Source organism: Terrapene carolina, unplaced genomic scaffold, assembly GCF_002925995.2.
Source record: "Terrapene carolina triunguis isolate 2854851 unplaced genomic scaffold, T_m_triunguis-2.0 Scaffold62, whole genome shotgun sequence".
NCBI lineage: Eukaryota > Metazoa > Chordata > Testudines > Emydidae > Terrapene > Terrapene triunguis.
Window position 1 is genome coordinate 163,565 of NW_020664413.1, and position 14,976 is coordinate 178,540.

At 68.3% G+C, this 14,976-nt stretch overlaps 2 protein-coding genes across 6 annotated transcripts in view; one reads left to right on the forward strand and one right to left on the reverse strand.

Moving 5' to 3' along the window:
- Positions 1-6,083, forward strand: part of GLB1L (galactosidase beta 1 like) — an 8,793-nt gene extending 2,710 nt beyond the window's left edge. The window contains exons 6-16 of the mRNA XM_026647352.2: positions 1,047-1,227; positions 1,370-1,428; positions 1,771-1,892; positions 2,713-2,753; positions 3,170-3,288; positions 3,664-3,738; positions 3,815-3,904; positions 4,046-4,159; positions 4,621-4,752; positions 5,069-5,284; positions 5,499-6,083. Of these exons, the coding sequence (XP_026503137.1) occupies positions 1,047-1,227; positions 1,370-1,428; positions 1,771-1,892; positions 2,713-2,753; positions 3,170-3,288; positions 3,664-3,738; positions 3,815-3,904; positions 4,046-4,159; positions 4,621-4,752; positions 5,069-5,284; positions 5,499-5,726 (1,377 nt within the window). The 3' untranslated portion in view covers positions 5,727-6,083. The remainder of the gene's footprint in view (positions 1-1,046; positions 1,228-1,369; positions 1,429-1,770; positions 1,893-2,712; positions 2,754-3,169; positions 3,289-3,663; positions 3,739-3,814; positions 3,905-4,045; positions 4,160-4,620; positions 4,753-5,068; positions 5,285-5,498) is intronic.
- Positions 6,084-7,030: 947 nt separating this feature from the next.
- Positions 7,031-14,976, reverse strand: part of ANKZF1 (ankyrin repeat and zinc finger peptidyl tRNA hydrolase 1) — a 12,479-nt gene continuing 4,533 nt past the window's right edge. For 3 of the 5 annotated variants that reach the window (XM_024206862.3, XM_024206863.3, XM_024206860.3), the window contains 11 exons: positions 14,451-14,653; positions 13,784-13,899; positions 13,058-13,211; positions 11,455-11,677; positions 11,043-11,144; positions 10,531-10,668; positions 10,223-10,354; positions 8,978-9,314; positions 8,363-8,474; positions 7,815-7,982; positions 7,031-7,417 (listed from right to left, as the gene is read on the reverse strand). In XM_024206862.3, the coding sequence (XP_024062630.1) occupies positions 7,187-7,417; positions 7,815-7,982; positions 8,363-8,474; positions 8,978-9,314; positions 10,223-10,354; positions 10,531-10,668; positions 11,043-11,144; positions 11,455-11,677; positions 13,058-13,211; positions 13,784-13,899; positions 14,451-14,653 (1,916 nt within the window). In that variant the 3' untranslated portion in view covers positions 7,031-7,186. Of the gene's footprint in view, positions 7,418-7,605; positions 7,677-7,814; positions 7,983-8,362; positions 8,475-8,977; positions 9,315-10,222; positions 10,355-10,530; positions 10,669-11,042; positions 11,145-11,454; positions 11,678-13,057; positions 13,212-13,783; positions 13,900-14,450; positions 14,654-14,976 lie in introns of those variants that run through there. The other 2 variants (XM_024206861.2, XM_024206864.2) reach the window with 2 other exon arrangements.

Consider the following 14,976-nt stretch of genomic DNA (forward strand, 5'->3'; position numbering starts at 1 on the left):
AGATGCTGTCAAACTCAGTTTTCTGTAACCAGCTTAAGATCAGTTTCTGTATCTGGTGATAGTGGGGGCCATTCGGACGGGGTCTCCTTCTTCACAGCCGGATAGTACATCGTTTTAATGTGATTAGATGGAATGTGAGGAGGTGACTTCCTGCTTCTCAGCGAATGGCTGCTGCTCTCCTAATATGGCTGCAGAGAAAGGCCTTAGGCCTTACACTGTAACCCCCATCGCTCTGGAGCCCCCTGCCCCCCGCAGAGCCCCCTGCCCTGCCCCTGTAACCCCCCCCCGCAGAGCCCCCTGTAACCCCCCACCAGAGGCTGAGCTGAGCCCTCCAGCTGCAGGTCACAGTAAATGACACCCAGAGGCTGGGGCTGTGGAGGGGAAGCCATGCGGGGGGGGGGGGGGGCACTGGGTGGGGGCGTGAACTGGAGCTGTTAGCTAAAGCCTGCCCCTCCCTCCATCTGTCCATCTCTGGGACCTGGATTCACCTCTAGGGGGTGGAGGCAGGAACCACCCCCCAGCCATCGGGTGTAGGGGTCACGGGCACTGAGCTCCTCAGAATAAGTGAGGGAGGGACTGAAATAGCAGGAGGGATACGGGGGCCTGCGGGTCAGGATTGAGGGGCATTGGCAGAGCTGGTGGGGGAGAGCCCAGGGCTGGGCTAGCCGGGGGCTGAGGGTCGGGATTGAGGGGCACTGGCAGAGCTGGTGGGGGGAGCCCAGGACTCAGGTAGCAGGGGGCAGCGGGTCGGGATTGAGGGACACCGGCAGAGCTGTGGGGGGCTGGACTAGCAGGGGGCTGCGGGCCGGGATCGAGGGGCGCTGGCAGAGCTGGCAGGAGGCTAGCGGGGGAGGCCATGGAAGGCCAGGATCTGGGGCCAGCAGGTGAAGTGAGTGAGGTGCCCTGGGGCTGGCAGAGCAGCGGCGGTGGGGCTGAGTGGGGGGGACTCGTCCCGTCTCTTGGCCGGGGCCGTGCAGGTCGACCCTCCCCCCAGCGGCGGCCCAGGGTCCCGCGGTGCCGCCCCCTCATGGCCGCCCGCCCCGCAGGTGGAGAACGAGTATGGGAGCTACTCTGCCTGCGACTACGACTACCTGCGTCACCTGCTGGCCGCCTTCCGCGCCCGGCTGGGCCCCGACGTGCTGCTCTTCACCACCGACGGCAACAGCGCCGCCGAGCTGCGGTGCGGCACCCTGCAGGGGCTCTACGCCACCGTGGACTTCGGGCCAGGTGCCCCTGGGCGGGGGCTGGCTCGGGCAGGATGGGGGGGGGGCGGGGGCAACGGGGGGGGGGGGGGGGGGGAAGGGGGGCTGGCAGCCAGCCCGATGGGGGCACGGGGCCCCGCACTGACCTGCCCCCTTCTGTCCCCCAGGCCCCAACGTCACAGCCGCGTTTGCCCCTCAGCGACTCTATGAACCCAAGGGACCTCTGGTGAGAGTGGGCCCCATGGGCCGTGGGGGGCAGGTGCTTGGGGGGTTGGTTGTGGCAGGAGCTCTGTGCTCAGAAGGGCTCTGGGGCATGTTGCTCTGGGGCATGGGCAGGCTCTGTGGGGGGGACGTGGGGGGCTCCATGGGGCACAGGGGGCCTGGGCAGGGGGCTCTGGACTCCCTTGTCTCAGAAGCAACTGCTGCAGGCTCAGTGCTGGGGGGCAGCGCTGCCCGGTGCCTGGAGCGACTCCCTCTGGTGGCTGCTGGGAGCTGGGGGCCCAGCGGCTGGGTGTGGGGGGCCCTGGCTGGCTGCCGGGGGCTGTGGGTAACGGCCCGTCTGCCCCAGGTGAACTCGGAGTACTACACGGGCTGGCTGGACTACTGGGGAGAGCCGCACGCCGGCAGCAGCCCCGCGCAGGTGGCTCAGGGTCTCCAGGACATGCTGCAGCTGGGAGCCAACGTCAACATGTGACTGTCCGGCCGCGTGGGGGGCTGGGCTGGGGGGCGGCCCTGGGCGGGTCGCGCTGCTGCTGGATCCCAGCGGGCGCCAGGCCCCGGTTCCTCTGCCCAGGGCTGCGTGGGGAGGTTCTGCTGGGTCCGGCCCCAGGGCTGTCATGCTGGACTGAGGGGGGAATTGGCGCTGCCAGGGCTGGGGGGCCAGGGCCATCCTCTGCTGGGGTTTGGGCAGCCCCACATGTGCTGCCCTCGGCACTGGGGTTCGGCTGGCCCTGCCCCAGGGGACTCCGTGTGGCCGGAGCTCTGGGGCTGCTGCCCCCGGTTCCCCGTCTCTGCGCCACCCCCAGCGCCCAGGTGTCCCCTGGCTGAGCCAGGTGCCAACCCTGCCGTGCAGGTCGGTGCCACACCCCTGGCACGATTCTGGACCCCGCTGCGCTCCCTGCACGGGGACTGGCAGCAAAGGGCCCCGGGGGCTCCCCCAGGCTGGGGAGAGGGGCTCCCCCTTCCCTGCCCCAGGCAGGAGGCCCCAGTGCAACCCGTCCTCTCCTTCCTGCCTCCCCTCTCCCGCACCCCAGGTCTCTCTCGGCCCCAGCCCCCCTCCCGGGGGCGCTCTCTGTCCCATGCTCCCCTGAGGCTCTGGCCCTTTCCCTTGGGCAGTAGCCAGTTTACACGGCTGGCTGCATTTGGTGATTTGCAGCCCACGGTGGGAACTGGGGAGTCCCTGTGGAGTCAGGCCGGGTGGGCTCAGGAAGGAGGCGGGTGTCTGCGCTAGCCGCTGGGGGCTGGTGGGGCCGCGCTGGGCTCTGATGGCCGCCTCTGGGTTATCATGTAGGTACATGTTCCAGGGGGGCACCAACTTCGGCTACTGGAGCGGTGAGTCGCCCCCCCCCCCCCCGCCCATGGGGAGCAGGGGACCCATGGAGGGCACAGGGCTGGCGGGTGCTGCCTGGCGGGTCCCTGCAGGGCTGTGGTACCTGGGCATTCGCCCATCCTACTGGGGCCTGGTCCAGCGAGCCCCTTCTCTGCCCATCCCTGGGGTGCTCTCTGCTGTCAGTAGCGCTGCACGGGGGCTCCTGTGGCCCATGCCAGCACCGGCCCCCATCCTCCAGGAACGCGCCAGGCCATGGTCCGTGTGGTTTCTGTGCCGCGGGCCAGGCCCCGTTCCCATGGAGCTCCCAGCAGCCCCTGGCCCTTGCCCCCATCTCCCTCGGCTTGCCAGGCTGCAGGCCCCGAGCCAGTGGGGGGCACGGCAGGGCCCAGCCGCGGCTCACTCCGCCTGCCTTTGCCAGGTGCCGACTACAAGGGCCGCTACAAGCCAGTCACCACCAGCTACGACTACGACGCGCCGCTCTCGGAGGCAGGTGACCCCACCGCGAAGCTGTTTGCCATCCAGACGGTCATCAGCAAGGTACTGAGCCCAGCGGGCCGCGGGGGGGGGGAACCACCCTCCCCACCGCCTGGCACCTCGCGGAGCCCCGGGCAGAGCACAGAGCCGGCGCTGCTGCCTGTGTCAGGGCAGGGCTCTGTCCGGCCAGCCCCAGCGGTGCCAGCACCGTAATGCCCTGCTCACTGCAGGGACAGCGGGGGCGAGGGCGGCTCTGCCCTGGCAGGGCAGAGGGAGTGGGGTGCCCCCTGGCGGGTGCCCTGGGTTAATGACTCTGAGCCCAAAGAGCTGGGGTGCCAGGCACGGCTCCGGCCCCCTGTCCCCCTTCCATGGCATCCGCAGGGGGGGCCGTGCCCCTGACCCAGCCTGGCCGGCTCCTAACGGGGGTTTGCTGTTCAGTTCCAGCCCCTGCCTGAGGGTCCGATGCCACCCGCCACCCCCAAGTACGCCTACGGCCACGTGCCCCTGCGGAAGGTGAGTGGCTGCCCTGGGAGCTGCCCCCCCCACCCTGGGAGGCCCCCACCCACCCTGCCCCTCTCCTCTCTTGCAGCAGGGCGAGGTGCTGGAGCTGCTGGACGTGCTGTGCCCCGGCGGGCCCATCCGGAGCCGGTTCCCCCTCACCTTCGAGGCCGTGAAGCAGGTGAGGGGGTGGGGTGGGCACAGGGTCCTGGCGCCAGGCTTCTCCTGTGCCAAGGCTTTCCCTGGGAAGGAAGGAGCTGGGCCTGCTGCAGCCCCTCGGCCCCCTGCTCCCACGGGGCTCTCACCCTCCGCTCTGCTGCAGGCTCATGGCTTCGTCCTGTACCGGACGCGCCTGCCCCGGGACGTCTGGGATCCAGCCCCTCTGAGCTCCCCTCCCAACGGCGTCTGCGACCGGGCCTATGTGCTGCTCAACGGGGTGCGTACCGTCCTGCTCCTGGGCCCCGGGGGGCAATGCCCAGCCCCTCTCTGTGCAGCGGGGGGGTTAGTGCCCGTGGGGCGGAGGGGCTGGCAGTGCTGGAGGCAGCCTGGGGTGGGGGCTGTGCCACCCTCGCAGGGGTCCCTGCTTCTAGGCACATCTCCTGCACTTGGCCCCCGGAGCCTGTTGGCCTTTGCCCTGGTCCCATCTCCGCTATGGGGTGGATCTGTCGGGGGGGGGGGTTGCTTTCGCGTTCACCCCACAGGGTATCCACATGGGAGGGAGACCTGGGAGCTGCTTCCGCCTGCCTGCTGCTGGGGAGAGTCCGTCTGGTCGCTCGCCTGTCCCGGTGTGTGCAGGGAGTGGGGGGGCCCAGACCGGCCCTGGAAGGCTGGCACTGAGGGGCCTTGGGGGAGGGGAGGCTGGTGCTGACCCGATTCCCCATGCCGGCCTGGCGCCAGGAGTACCAGGGGAGGCTGGAGCGCGACGGGCAGATGACACTGAACCTCACGGGCCAGGCTGGCGCCACGCTGGACCTGCTGGTGGAGAACATGGGCAGGATCAACTTTGGTGTGAACGCCAGCGACTTCAAGGTGAGGGGCGGGACGGGAGGTGGGCGCACTGCTGCCAGGTGCCCCCTGAGCTGGGCATCCTCAGTGCTGCCGCCCCTGCAGAACTAGGAAGGGGTTGGGCAGGGATGGGGCAGCAGCTGGTGGAGCCAGGCATGGAGCAGGGCTGGGCAGCCTCCCCACTGGAAGCCCCTCCTGGCATGGCCCTGCGCTGCCTCTGGATGCCGGGGAGCGGGGTTCGCCCTGTGTGGGGAGCAGTGGGGATGGGGCAGCCAAGGGGGGAAAGGGGGGCAGGGCCGTCCGCTCCCTCCCCACCGGTCTCCTGTCCCCGTGTTCACAGGGCCTGCTCCAGAATCTCTCCCTGGACTCGGCTCTGCTCAGCGACTGGCTGATTTACCCCCTGGACGTAGACTCGGCTGTGACACGTGGCTGGCCCCTGCCCACCCCCCAGGCTGAAGGGAGCAGGGCTGGGCTGGGGCCGGTTCTCTACACTGGGGCCTTCCAGACCCCTGGCATCGCCTGGGACACCTTCGTGAAGTTCCCCGGCTGGAGCAAGGTACCGCTGAGGGCAGGGGGGGCCGGCTGGGGCCTGGCTTGGTGGGCAGTTCTCCCACTGCGACGTCACAGCCGCTCGCTCCCCACTGCCGGGCCGGGGGGGGGGGGAGCACCGGGCGGGTGTGGGGGGTGGAGGCAGCGGGAGGGGAGGCGGGGGGGCAGTGTGCCAGGCTGAGAATGCCCCCCGCACTCATGCCCTCTCTCTGCCCCTCCAGGGCCAGCTCTGGATAAACGGCTTCAACGTGGGCCGGTACTGGCCGGCCCGGGGCCCCCAGCAGACGCTCTTCGTGCCCGGCTCGCTGCTGAGCGCCTCGGCCCCCAACAACATCACCCTGCTGGAGCTGGAGGGGGCCCCCCCCAGGCCCTCCGTGCTGTTCCTGGACCGGCCCCTGCTCAACCAGACCGTCAGCCCCCAGGCTGGGACCGAGCTGCCACCTCCCTAACGCACCCCCCGGTGCCTCCTGGGCCCCACAGGCTCCCCCAGCCCAGGGCCCTGGCCTTTGGACATCCTCCCGTGCCTTGGCGATGCCCAGATCTCCTGGCCCCACCAGGCGTGGCCAGCCCAGCCAGCAGGGGCGGGGGAGTCCTGCCGGCTGAGCAGAGCCCAGGGGCTGCGGGGTGCCCCCACCCTCACTCACAGGGCAGGGCCAGGGCCCCTTGCAGCCGCAGAGGAGGGGGACAGCGTTGCTCCTGGTGAAGTAGCAGGTACTGGCTGGGCCAGCCCCCAGCGGGCAGAGCCCGTCCCTCTGCCAGCGGCAGAGCCCGCGTGTAGCCCCTTGGGACGGGCAGGTATCCGGAGCCCCGCCGAATGGAGACACAGCGTTCACTGCCTGCAGCTTGCCCTTTATTGCCAGGTTTGGGGTGCGTTGTGGCCGCTTGCCAGGGTGGGGGTGGGGGGCAGAGCCAGCAATGCCGCGGGAGCCGGTTTCCTGCCTGCTGGCTCACGCCCCCCAGGCTGGGCACCAGGGGTTACATTTTATTACCTGTTAAAGCAAAATCTTGTGCCTTCCCTGCCCTGTCCGGCGTGTTCTGTCACCCTGGCGTTGCGCCCGCCCCAGCGTGGTTCACAGCAAACCTCAGGGGCCGTGAACAGCTCGGACTGACCATGGGGGCGCCCGGGGGCGCCGGCTGAGCTGCCCTGAGCCAGAGCTTGGGGGCACTCAAGGGCCATTGGGGGGCTTGCTCAGAGTACTGGGGTCAAGGTACTGGATCCTGGGGAAGAACCGGGCACCCGTCTGCAGCATGGCCCCCAGCATGCAGGGGGTGACCAGGGCCTTGGGCACGGGGGGTATATCACTTCCCCCCCCTTCCCCAGGTCCAGCAGCAAGGGCAGATGCAGGCTGGGCTGAGCTGCAGGGGCAGTGGCCCGAGTCAGTCACTTCAGCTACCCCGGGCCTGGAGCGGGCGGGGGGCCAGCGCACCCCCTGGGTAAAGGGGAGGACTCACGGGTGCCAGGCAGGGCCCATGGTGCTGCAGCGAGCTCCCACCCAAGGCAATGAGCTGCTGCCCATGGGGGGCGCTGTTCTGAGCCAAGCTGCCCGTCATTGACCACCCCCTCCCCGGCTTGTGGGCCACCCAGCTGCCTGGCCCAGGGAGCTGGAGCCCCTCAGGCGGTTCGCACAGCACCAGCCTTGTGCCCTCTGGGCACTGGGCAAGGGTGCCTGGTCCCTCCTCCATTGATCCACCAGCCACGCTGCCCCCAGCTGCAGCCTGCTCCCCCTGCCTCAAACCAGGGCCCTGCCTCAAACCAGGGCCCTGCCCCTTGTGTTACTGATGCTCCCGCCCAAGGGTTGGTGCTCGTCCCCCCACCCAACCCATCCTGTGCCATGATCCCCTTCCCCTCAAGGCGGGGGCAGGTGCAGGGGGCTGCCCCCTGGGCTGGGAAGGAGGCTGTGACTCGGGCTCAGCCCCCCCGGGAGTGCCCAACGCCTCCCCCTCCCCCACAGCACCCAGCAGGCGACAGTCCGTTTCCACACGTGGCAGCCCCCTGGCTTGGCCGGCCTGGCGCGGGTGCTAGGTGGGGCCGGCGCGGCCCCGGCGGTGGGTCTGCAGGCAGCCCGTGGAGCAGAAGGAGAAGTCGAGGTAGTGGAAGGGGATCCGGCCCAGCAGGGACTCCCCGCACTGCCAGCAGCGCCTGCACAAACCAGAAGGTACAGCATGGGCAGGGGCCCAGTCCCAGTCCCAGTCCCTGCCAGCAACTGGAGAGGGGATCTGGCAGCCCCACAGGGGAACGGTGCCTCCCTGGTGCCCGCCCCACATCGCCTCCCCCGGGTACCTCCCCCCCCAGCCCCACAGCAGGTTCAGTGCCCAGGGCCCCGTTACCTGGTGTTGGCGAGAGCCGCGCCCGTGTCCGGCAGCTGGGCAGCCAGTCTCCGCTCGGCAGCGAGGGCCCTCTGAGGAGCAGAGAGCCGGAGCCTCAGTGAGTGGGGCGAGCTCTGGGGCCCTGGCTGGGTCCGAGCCTGAGCAGCCCGAGAGCCGGGGCAGGGTGCCCCCCACGGGGGGACAGGGTGTCTGGGCGCCCCAGGCCTCACCTTCTCTCGGTCTGGCAGGGCCGCAAAGCGCCGCTTCTCCTCCTGCTCCTGCGCCAGCCGCTGCTGCTGCCCCCTCAGCTCCTGCGCCCGCTGCTTCCGCTGCGCTCTCTGCGCCCGCTGTTTCTCCAGCCGCCTGGCCTCCATCTCCGCCGTCAGGGGCCCGGGCACCTGGAGCAGGACGGGCTCCGTCACGCTGGGCAGTGGGGGGGGGAGGGGGAGGTCCTGGCAGCCCCTCCCTGTCTCTGCTAACAGCCCCCACAGCTGCTTGCACCAGACGGGGGCTGGGTTCCTCGCTTTTACGCAGGGGCCTTAACACTATGGCCCCCCCGGCTCCTCGCACGGCTCCCTCCCCCCAACTCAGAGTGGGGCAGGTGCAGCCGAGGGGCAGGGCCCCAGAGTGCGTGAGGGGGACCAGCAGCCTGGAGCCGGATTGGTGCTCCCCAGGGAGGGCTCAGGCACCCCGGGGTGGGGGGATTTGAGCTCCCCCCAGCTGTCCTAAGGTGCCAGGGAGGGATCTCCGGGCTGGAAGGGCAGCGGGAGGCACCCACCTTGGCCTGCCCGTAGTCGTACTTGGCTGGGTGATCCACCATGAACTTGCGGAAGACGTTGCGTGTCGACTTGTCGGCAGAGACACAGTACGGGGGCCGCTCCTGCCAGTCCCTGGGAGCCAAGCGGAGAGCGGCTCAGGGCCAGGATAGGCCAGGGCTTGCTGCTTCCCTTTGGCAGGCTGCCCCCCCCCCGCAGGATGGACAGCCCCACGAGCCAGCCAGGCCCCCTCGGGGCCGCTGAGTCCTGGGGAGAGCTGGGAAGGGGACCCCGCCCCGCCCAGCTCCCAGACCAGCCCACCCACCGACCCAGCTTGCTAGATGCCCTGGGACAGGGGAGGGATAGCTCAGTGCTTTGAGCATTGGCCTGCTAACCCCAGGGTTGTGAGTTCAATCCCTGAGGGGGCCACTTAGGGATCTGGGGCAAGGGCTGGACTCAACAACCTTTTCAACTGGTCCCTTCCAATTCCATGATTGATATATATAGATGTACCTATTTTTTAAACAGGCTGCAGGCAGAGGGCAGCTTCCCACAGGCCCCCGGGCCCACCAGCAGGGCCAGGGCCAGCCTTAGGGGTGGGTGACCGCCCAGAGCGCTGGGCTCGGGGGTGGCTGTACCTGAGCGCAGGGTCAGCACCAGCCTCCAGCAGCAGTCGCACAGCCGCCCCCTTCCCTGCCGCAGCCGCCACGTGCAGCAGGGTGAAGCCGGTCCCGTCGATGGGCTCGCTGAGCAGCGAGAGGAGCCCAGGGGTTGCCCAAGGGGCTGCGCGGTTGGGCTCTGACCCCTCACTCTGCACCCTGCCAGGGTGGCCTTGGGGCTGCCCCATGGCACCATCCTCGCTGCCTGCTGGGGGTGCCCCGCTCTCCGCCACACCCAGGAGGCGCCGCAGCGTCCCCACGTCCCCTGTCTTGCAGGCCGTGAACAGGGCGTCGCGGAGCTGGCCCAGGAGCGTTTCTAGCAGGAAAGGACAGATGAGATCAGAGCCAGCCCCAGGGCCCCCCCGGCCCGAGCAGCACAGGCGCACTGCCTGAGCCAGCTCCTCCCCCACCCCACAGCCAGGAATCCCCCCAGGGAACAACCTGCTCGGGGACCCGCAGAGTCTGACCCCTGTGCGGCACACACCAGAGTGCGCCCCCCTCCCGTCACCCCAGGTGAGGCTAAAGCGTGCTCCAGGATGGCACCAGGCCGGATGCGAAGCCGGCGAGAGAGGAGACGCTGTGGTTAACGACCTGCCGGGTTAGCGAGGTGCACCAGCTTCTCGTTTGTCCGGCCACTGGCTCTGCCTGTCTCGGCCAGGCTCTCCCCCAAGAGGTGACACCCCCCGATCACCACCTCTCCGTAAGGGATGCAGACAGCGCTCCCTATAGGTCTCAGTGCAAGGGGCCATCAATCATTTCTGGGGCTCCTCTCTGCACCTCTCCGGTTTTTCGACATCCTACTTAAAATGTGGATCCCCAGAACTGGACACAGGACCCCAGGGTCAGTCTCCCCAGGGCCGTGTACAGAGGTGAAATCCCCTCCTCTCTGCCCTGTTCACACCCCAAGGCTCATGTTAGCCCTTCGCTCAGCCATTTACCACTGACCCCCCCAGTCCTTTCCCGAGGCCCAGCTGCCAGGATACAGCCCCCACTGCACGGCGTGGCCTGCAGCCCTCGCTCCTGGGGTGGGCCTTTCCACTTGCCTGTATTCCAGCGCAGGCTGGGCGATCCGGATCGCTCTGTTCGGTCACCGCTCTGCCTCTTTGGCTCCCCAGCCCCTGCTCGCACCCAGCAGCACATGGGGGGGTGCAGGGGGAGGAGCGTAACCCCAACGTGGCACACGCGGGCAGGGCAGAGACAGCAGCACGGCCCGGCCTGACTTACCTCCTTTCCCCCAGGGAGCAGGCTCTGCCCCAGGCCCTTCCTGAGGGTCTGCCACCGTCTCTGCTCCCGGCTGGGGTGCTGAGCCCTGGGGCTCTTCCTGGCCTCCTGGCCCCTCGGCGCGGGCCCCTGCTCCTGGAAGGACCGGGAGAGGGATAGAAACACGGTCCGGGGCCAACACCTCCCCGCCAACCCGGGGGCATGCAGCTGCCCCCGGCCCCCGGGGCAAAGGCAGGGAAGGCAGCAGCTTCCACCTGCTCATACACCCCCCCAAACACACCAACGGACACCCACGTTAGCCCCGTTCTCACCTCTCCCCACTTTCTCTTTCTTCCTCCTCCTCTTGCGGCTTCGCTTAGGCGTCACCTCAAACTCCCGGAGCTGCAGCGTGCTCAGCGTCACCTCCACCGTCTCCAGCTCCCCAGCCTGGCTCTCCTCCTCCGACGGGGCTTTGGGGGAGACAGGTGGGATTGGGGCTGGTGGGCCTGCCCAGTGCGCTCTGCCAGAGAGGCCCCACCCCTTCTCTGCAGGTGAGTTGGGGAAAGGGCCCGCTGGGGATGACTGTGCCCGGATCAGAGCTGTCCACGATTGCCCCCCACCCCCAGACTGTGCCCTGCGGCAGCGCACTCTTACGGGGTGCCCAGATGCCTGGAACCTGCTGTCCCAAGGGGACCCACAAGGCTGGGGCACAAACAAGAGGCAGCTGCTGCCACACAGGGTCCAGTGCTGGGCACCCTCCCCCATCCAGGAAACCCCCATCGGGGTGGGGGGGCGAGTCAGCCGGTGCCCTCCCCACCCGCCGGCGCCCTTCCCCCTCACTCACTGCTGGCGTCACCCTGCTGGGGCTCTTCCACCCGCGCACACGGCACTTTCCTCCAGCCCTTCCGGGGGGAGCCAGCGAGATCCGCCACCGCTGTGTCCTTCCCTGCGGGACAGGAGCCTTGGGTCCATGGGCCGCCAGCTGGGCCCCGCAGAGACCATCCCCAGACAGAGCCGAGAGCAGGGAGCCACCCCCCCATTCCATAGCGCATGGGGCAGGGCAGGTGCTGCAGACAGAGTGGGAGGGGGCATCCCTGGCGGAGGAACCCACTGCCCCCCACCGAGGTGAGTTCCTCTGAAGTAGGCAGCTTGGCACTGCCACCCTGGCCTGGGCAGAGTCTAGAAGCAATGCCAGCCCGGCCTGGTGGCCAGGGGAACGGGCCGCTCACCCCTCGCCCCCATGCCCCAGTTCTCACCATACACCTGCAGGGTGGCCAGAGCCGTGTGCACCCGCAGCACCTCCCTGAAGGTGGCTCTGCGGGTGCTGAAGGGGATGTTGTAGACGCGGGGGTCGTCCTTGTGCAGAGGGGGGTTCCTGCCGCTGAAGAGCAGTGCCCGGTTGGCACGGGGGGCACGCAGGAAGATGCGCTGGGCTCCCTGCAGATGCTGCGCCCAGCCGGCCAGTAGGTCCTGGATGTCCTGGGGGTGGAAGGGGGGGGATCACCGCTAGCTCCCGGGCCCCACCTGCCAGCCCTCCTCTGCACTGGGGTATGGCCAAGCACGGCCAGCCCTGTGCAGCTGTGGGGTGCTGGGGTGGGGACGGGGACTCAGGGGTTACAGCCGTACAGCTTAGGGGTTCTGATATTATCAAGGCATCAGTCTGGTGCTCGCTGCATGGTGGAATACCAGGGTGTACGTGCAGGATCCCCCCCATGTGCTGCCTGCCGGCACCCCCCCAGCCTAGGGACAATGGGGACTCGTTAACCTTAACGACTGCTCTGATGCCTAATGGGTACACGAAGGGGCTTGGCTGAAGCCAGGCGCAGGTTTTCTCTACAGCTGCTTTGGAGAGTGGGCACCTCCCAGAGGCAGAGGTGACACAGCAGGGTTAAAAAGGACTCCTGGGGAGAAGCTTTGGAGAGAGACCCAGGAAGACAGGGCAGGAGAGGCACAGGGACAGGCCGGTCTTGCAGCAGGGGGGCCCGGCCGAGGACTGCGAAAGCAAGCTGGCCATGGCGGGGAGGACGCCGGCCTCGACATGAAGCCAAGCTCTGCAGCAGGACCATGGCCCTACAGAGCGCGCTGCAGCGGGGAGGAAGCTGGGGCAGGGAAATGTGAAGAGGGATTATCGGTTAGGTCTAGATCTGGGCATTTCTCGTGCTGTGAAGTGAAGAGCAGTGGTGGGGTAGGATCCTGTGCAGGGTGCATGGGGTGACCCCAGAGCGCCCGGCCCATGGAGGTCTGCCAGGGGCAGAGTTTAAGCGACGGGGCACGTCTGAGGGGCCAGCAGCAGTCCCCGGGGGCTGGGCAGGGGCCCGGGAGGTTTCAGCTCTTGGGAGGGGGCACTAGAGCGGGGTCTGCATTTCCATTGTACGCCGGACACCCCAAGCCAGGGCAGCGTCCGGCCTGTTCAGATGCCAGCATTTGAATCCCTCACAGCAGCCGGGTCAGCGCCAATAAGGGAGCTGAGCTAGATCTGTGACATGCGCCCGGCAGGCTGGCCTGGGATCGGGGAGGTGTTATCCCTAAATGCCCCTCTCAGGCACTGCCGGAGAGCCTGGGGTGGGGGAGAGGGATCCCAAGCACAGGGGCCTCTATCTCATGCCCCAACCCCTAAGCAGAATGACTGAAAACCAGGGTGGCATCCCAGTGGGGAGCATGGCACTGTACCAGCACCCCCCCGCCAGACCCCACGTGCCCTCTCCATCCCCACTCCGAGGCGCCCCAGCCATAGGACACACGGAGCCAGCTGCAGCCAAGGCCTTGGAGGGGCTGCTCATGGCCTAGGCAGCCCTCACCCAGAGGCTGCCCCAGCAGCGAGGGCCCCATCCTGAACTGGGCCTGTGCACTCGCCCCCACCTTGAGCAGAGCCGCCTCGTTGTACCGCCGCAGTGAGGCGCCGGCCGATTTGGGCATGGAGGCCTGGCCCTGGGCATCGCGCAGTCCCTGCACCGTGCCCCGGCGGGCACGCACCGTGTACCGGTGGAAGGTCTTGTGATCCAGCACCTCAGGCCTGGGGGAGAGAAACCTCAGAGTGGGCCAGGGCAGCAGGACGGGGACCCTCGTTGCCATGGGGGAACAGAGCCAAAGCCCCACTCGGTGAGGGCAGGCCTGGACGTGGGTCTGTGCGGCACACGCTGGGCTGGGTGTCAGGACTCCTGGGGTTTCTTCCCAGCTCTGGCACCGACTCACTCTGGGACCCGGGTGAGCTCCTGCCCCTGCCGTAGCCTCCGTACAGAAGGGAAATGAACACTCCTCTTCCAGCCAGAGCAGCTGCCAGCTTCGGGGGACGGACAGGCACAAGAAGGGTACCCCAGGAGCTGCTGCTGCTGCCAGGGGCCCGTGAAGGCTGTGGCAGTGCCACGTGTCCCTGGGGAGAGGAGAGGCGCCTTCTGGGCCAGCCCCCACAAGCAGACAGGGGGCAAGGGCCCATCTCACCACATCCCCTCTGATCCCCTCTGCCAGGGGCAGACATCCCCAAACCACCTGCAAGCCACAGAGCACTCCTTCCCACACCAAGGCCCGCACAGGACTCTGCCCGCTGGAGCAGCAGACCCTGCCCCAGCCCCAGCCCCAGCCACTCACCCCCTGAAAACGGCTCCTGCAAAGTGTCCACCGCCTGTCATCAGGATAACCCAACAGGTGCCTGCGCCCAGGCTCTGCAGAGATGCCACCAGCTCTGCCTGCTGCTCACCACCGCCCTGGCACAAGGAAACCCTCCTGTTAGCAGCCCGGTGGCACACACCCTCCCTGGCCATCAGCTGCCGCCCCCTGTTGGAGCCGATGACCCAGCAGGCTCTGCCAGCTGGGAGCCATTAGCCAGGGGCTCTGCAGGCAGTGGGGGAAGGGGCAGTCTGGGGGCTGACCCACGGGGCAGGGGCTGGGCAGGGAGCAGGGGTTGCCCCTTCCGGCTGAGGCCAGACAGGTGATCATGGCGGCAGCAGCAGCAGCTCCCGTCTGAACAGGGCTCATCAGGCACCAAGTAAAGCCTTGGTTCCACCCGGATGAGCTGGGCCTGGGCCCCACCCCCCACACCTGGGCAAGGATCCTCTGGCAAGCAGCTAAACCCAGACCAGATCCCGACAGAGCTGGCGCCCAGCTCCCCTGCACACGCGTCCAGCTGCCCGCGGGATCACAGGGCAAGGAGGGGTCGGGGTCCCAGCCAAACCCCGCTTGCCGGCCCGACAGGGCTATCCCAGACCTCCGGCAGGTCACTGGGGATGGGGCCCAGCACTGCCGGGCCGTCACTTGCCTTCTTACTGCCCAGCACACAGCGGTAGGCAGAGAGCAGCTGGCCCTGGGAGTTGTGGAACAGGACCTTAGCCGAGCGGGTGCCTGGGCGGTGGCTTTGCTGGCCGCTCCCCGGGTCGCCGTGGCTTCGGGGAGAGAGCAGATCGGACTCGCTGCCCGAATCGGAGTCATCAGAATCGGACCCAGAGATGCTGGAGACGTCACCTGCAAACCGGGCAGGAGGGGGACAGGGGTGTCAGATGCTAAGGCGCCCAAGGAAGGCACAAGTCCTAGAATGAAGAGGAGGGAACAACTCCCAGTCCACTAGGATCACAGAGCCACCTCCTCCACGTCCCAGCTGGAGACCTCGAGATCCCCCAAATGTCACCTGAGCACCTGTCCCCCTTCGCCCCCCCCCAGCCTTCTAGGTCACGTGCGATGGCCTCTCGCAGCCCAGCCAACGTGAACAATGTGGAGACAGCCCATCTGACGCTCCAGGGGTAGCGAGCCAGGCGGATGCTGTGGAGGGAGGGCGCCGCGTTATGGGG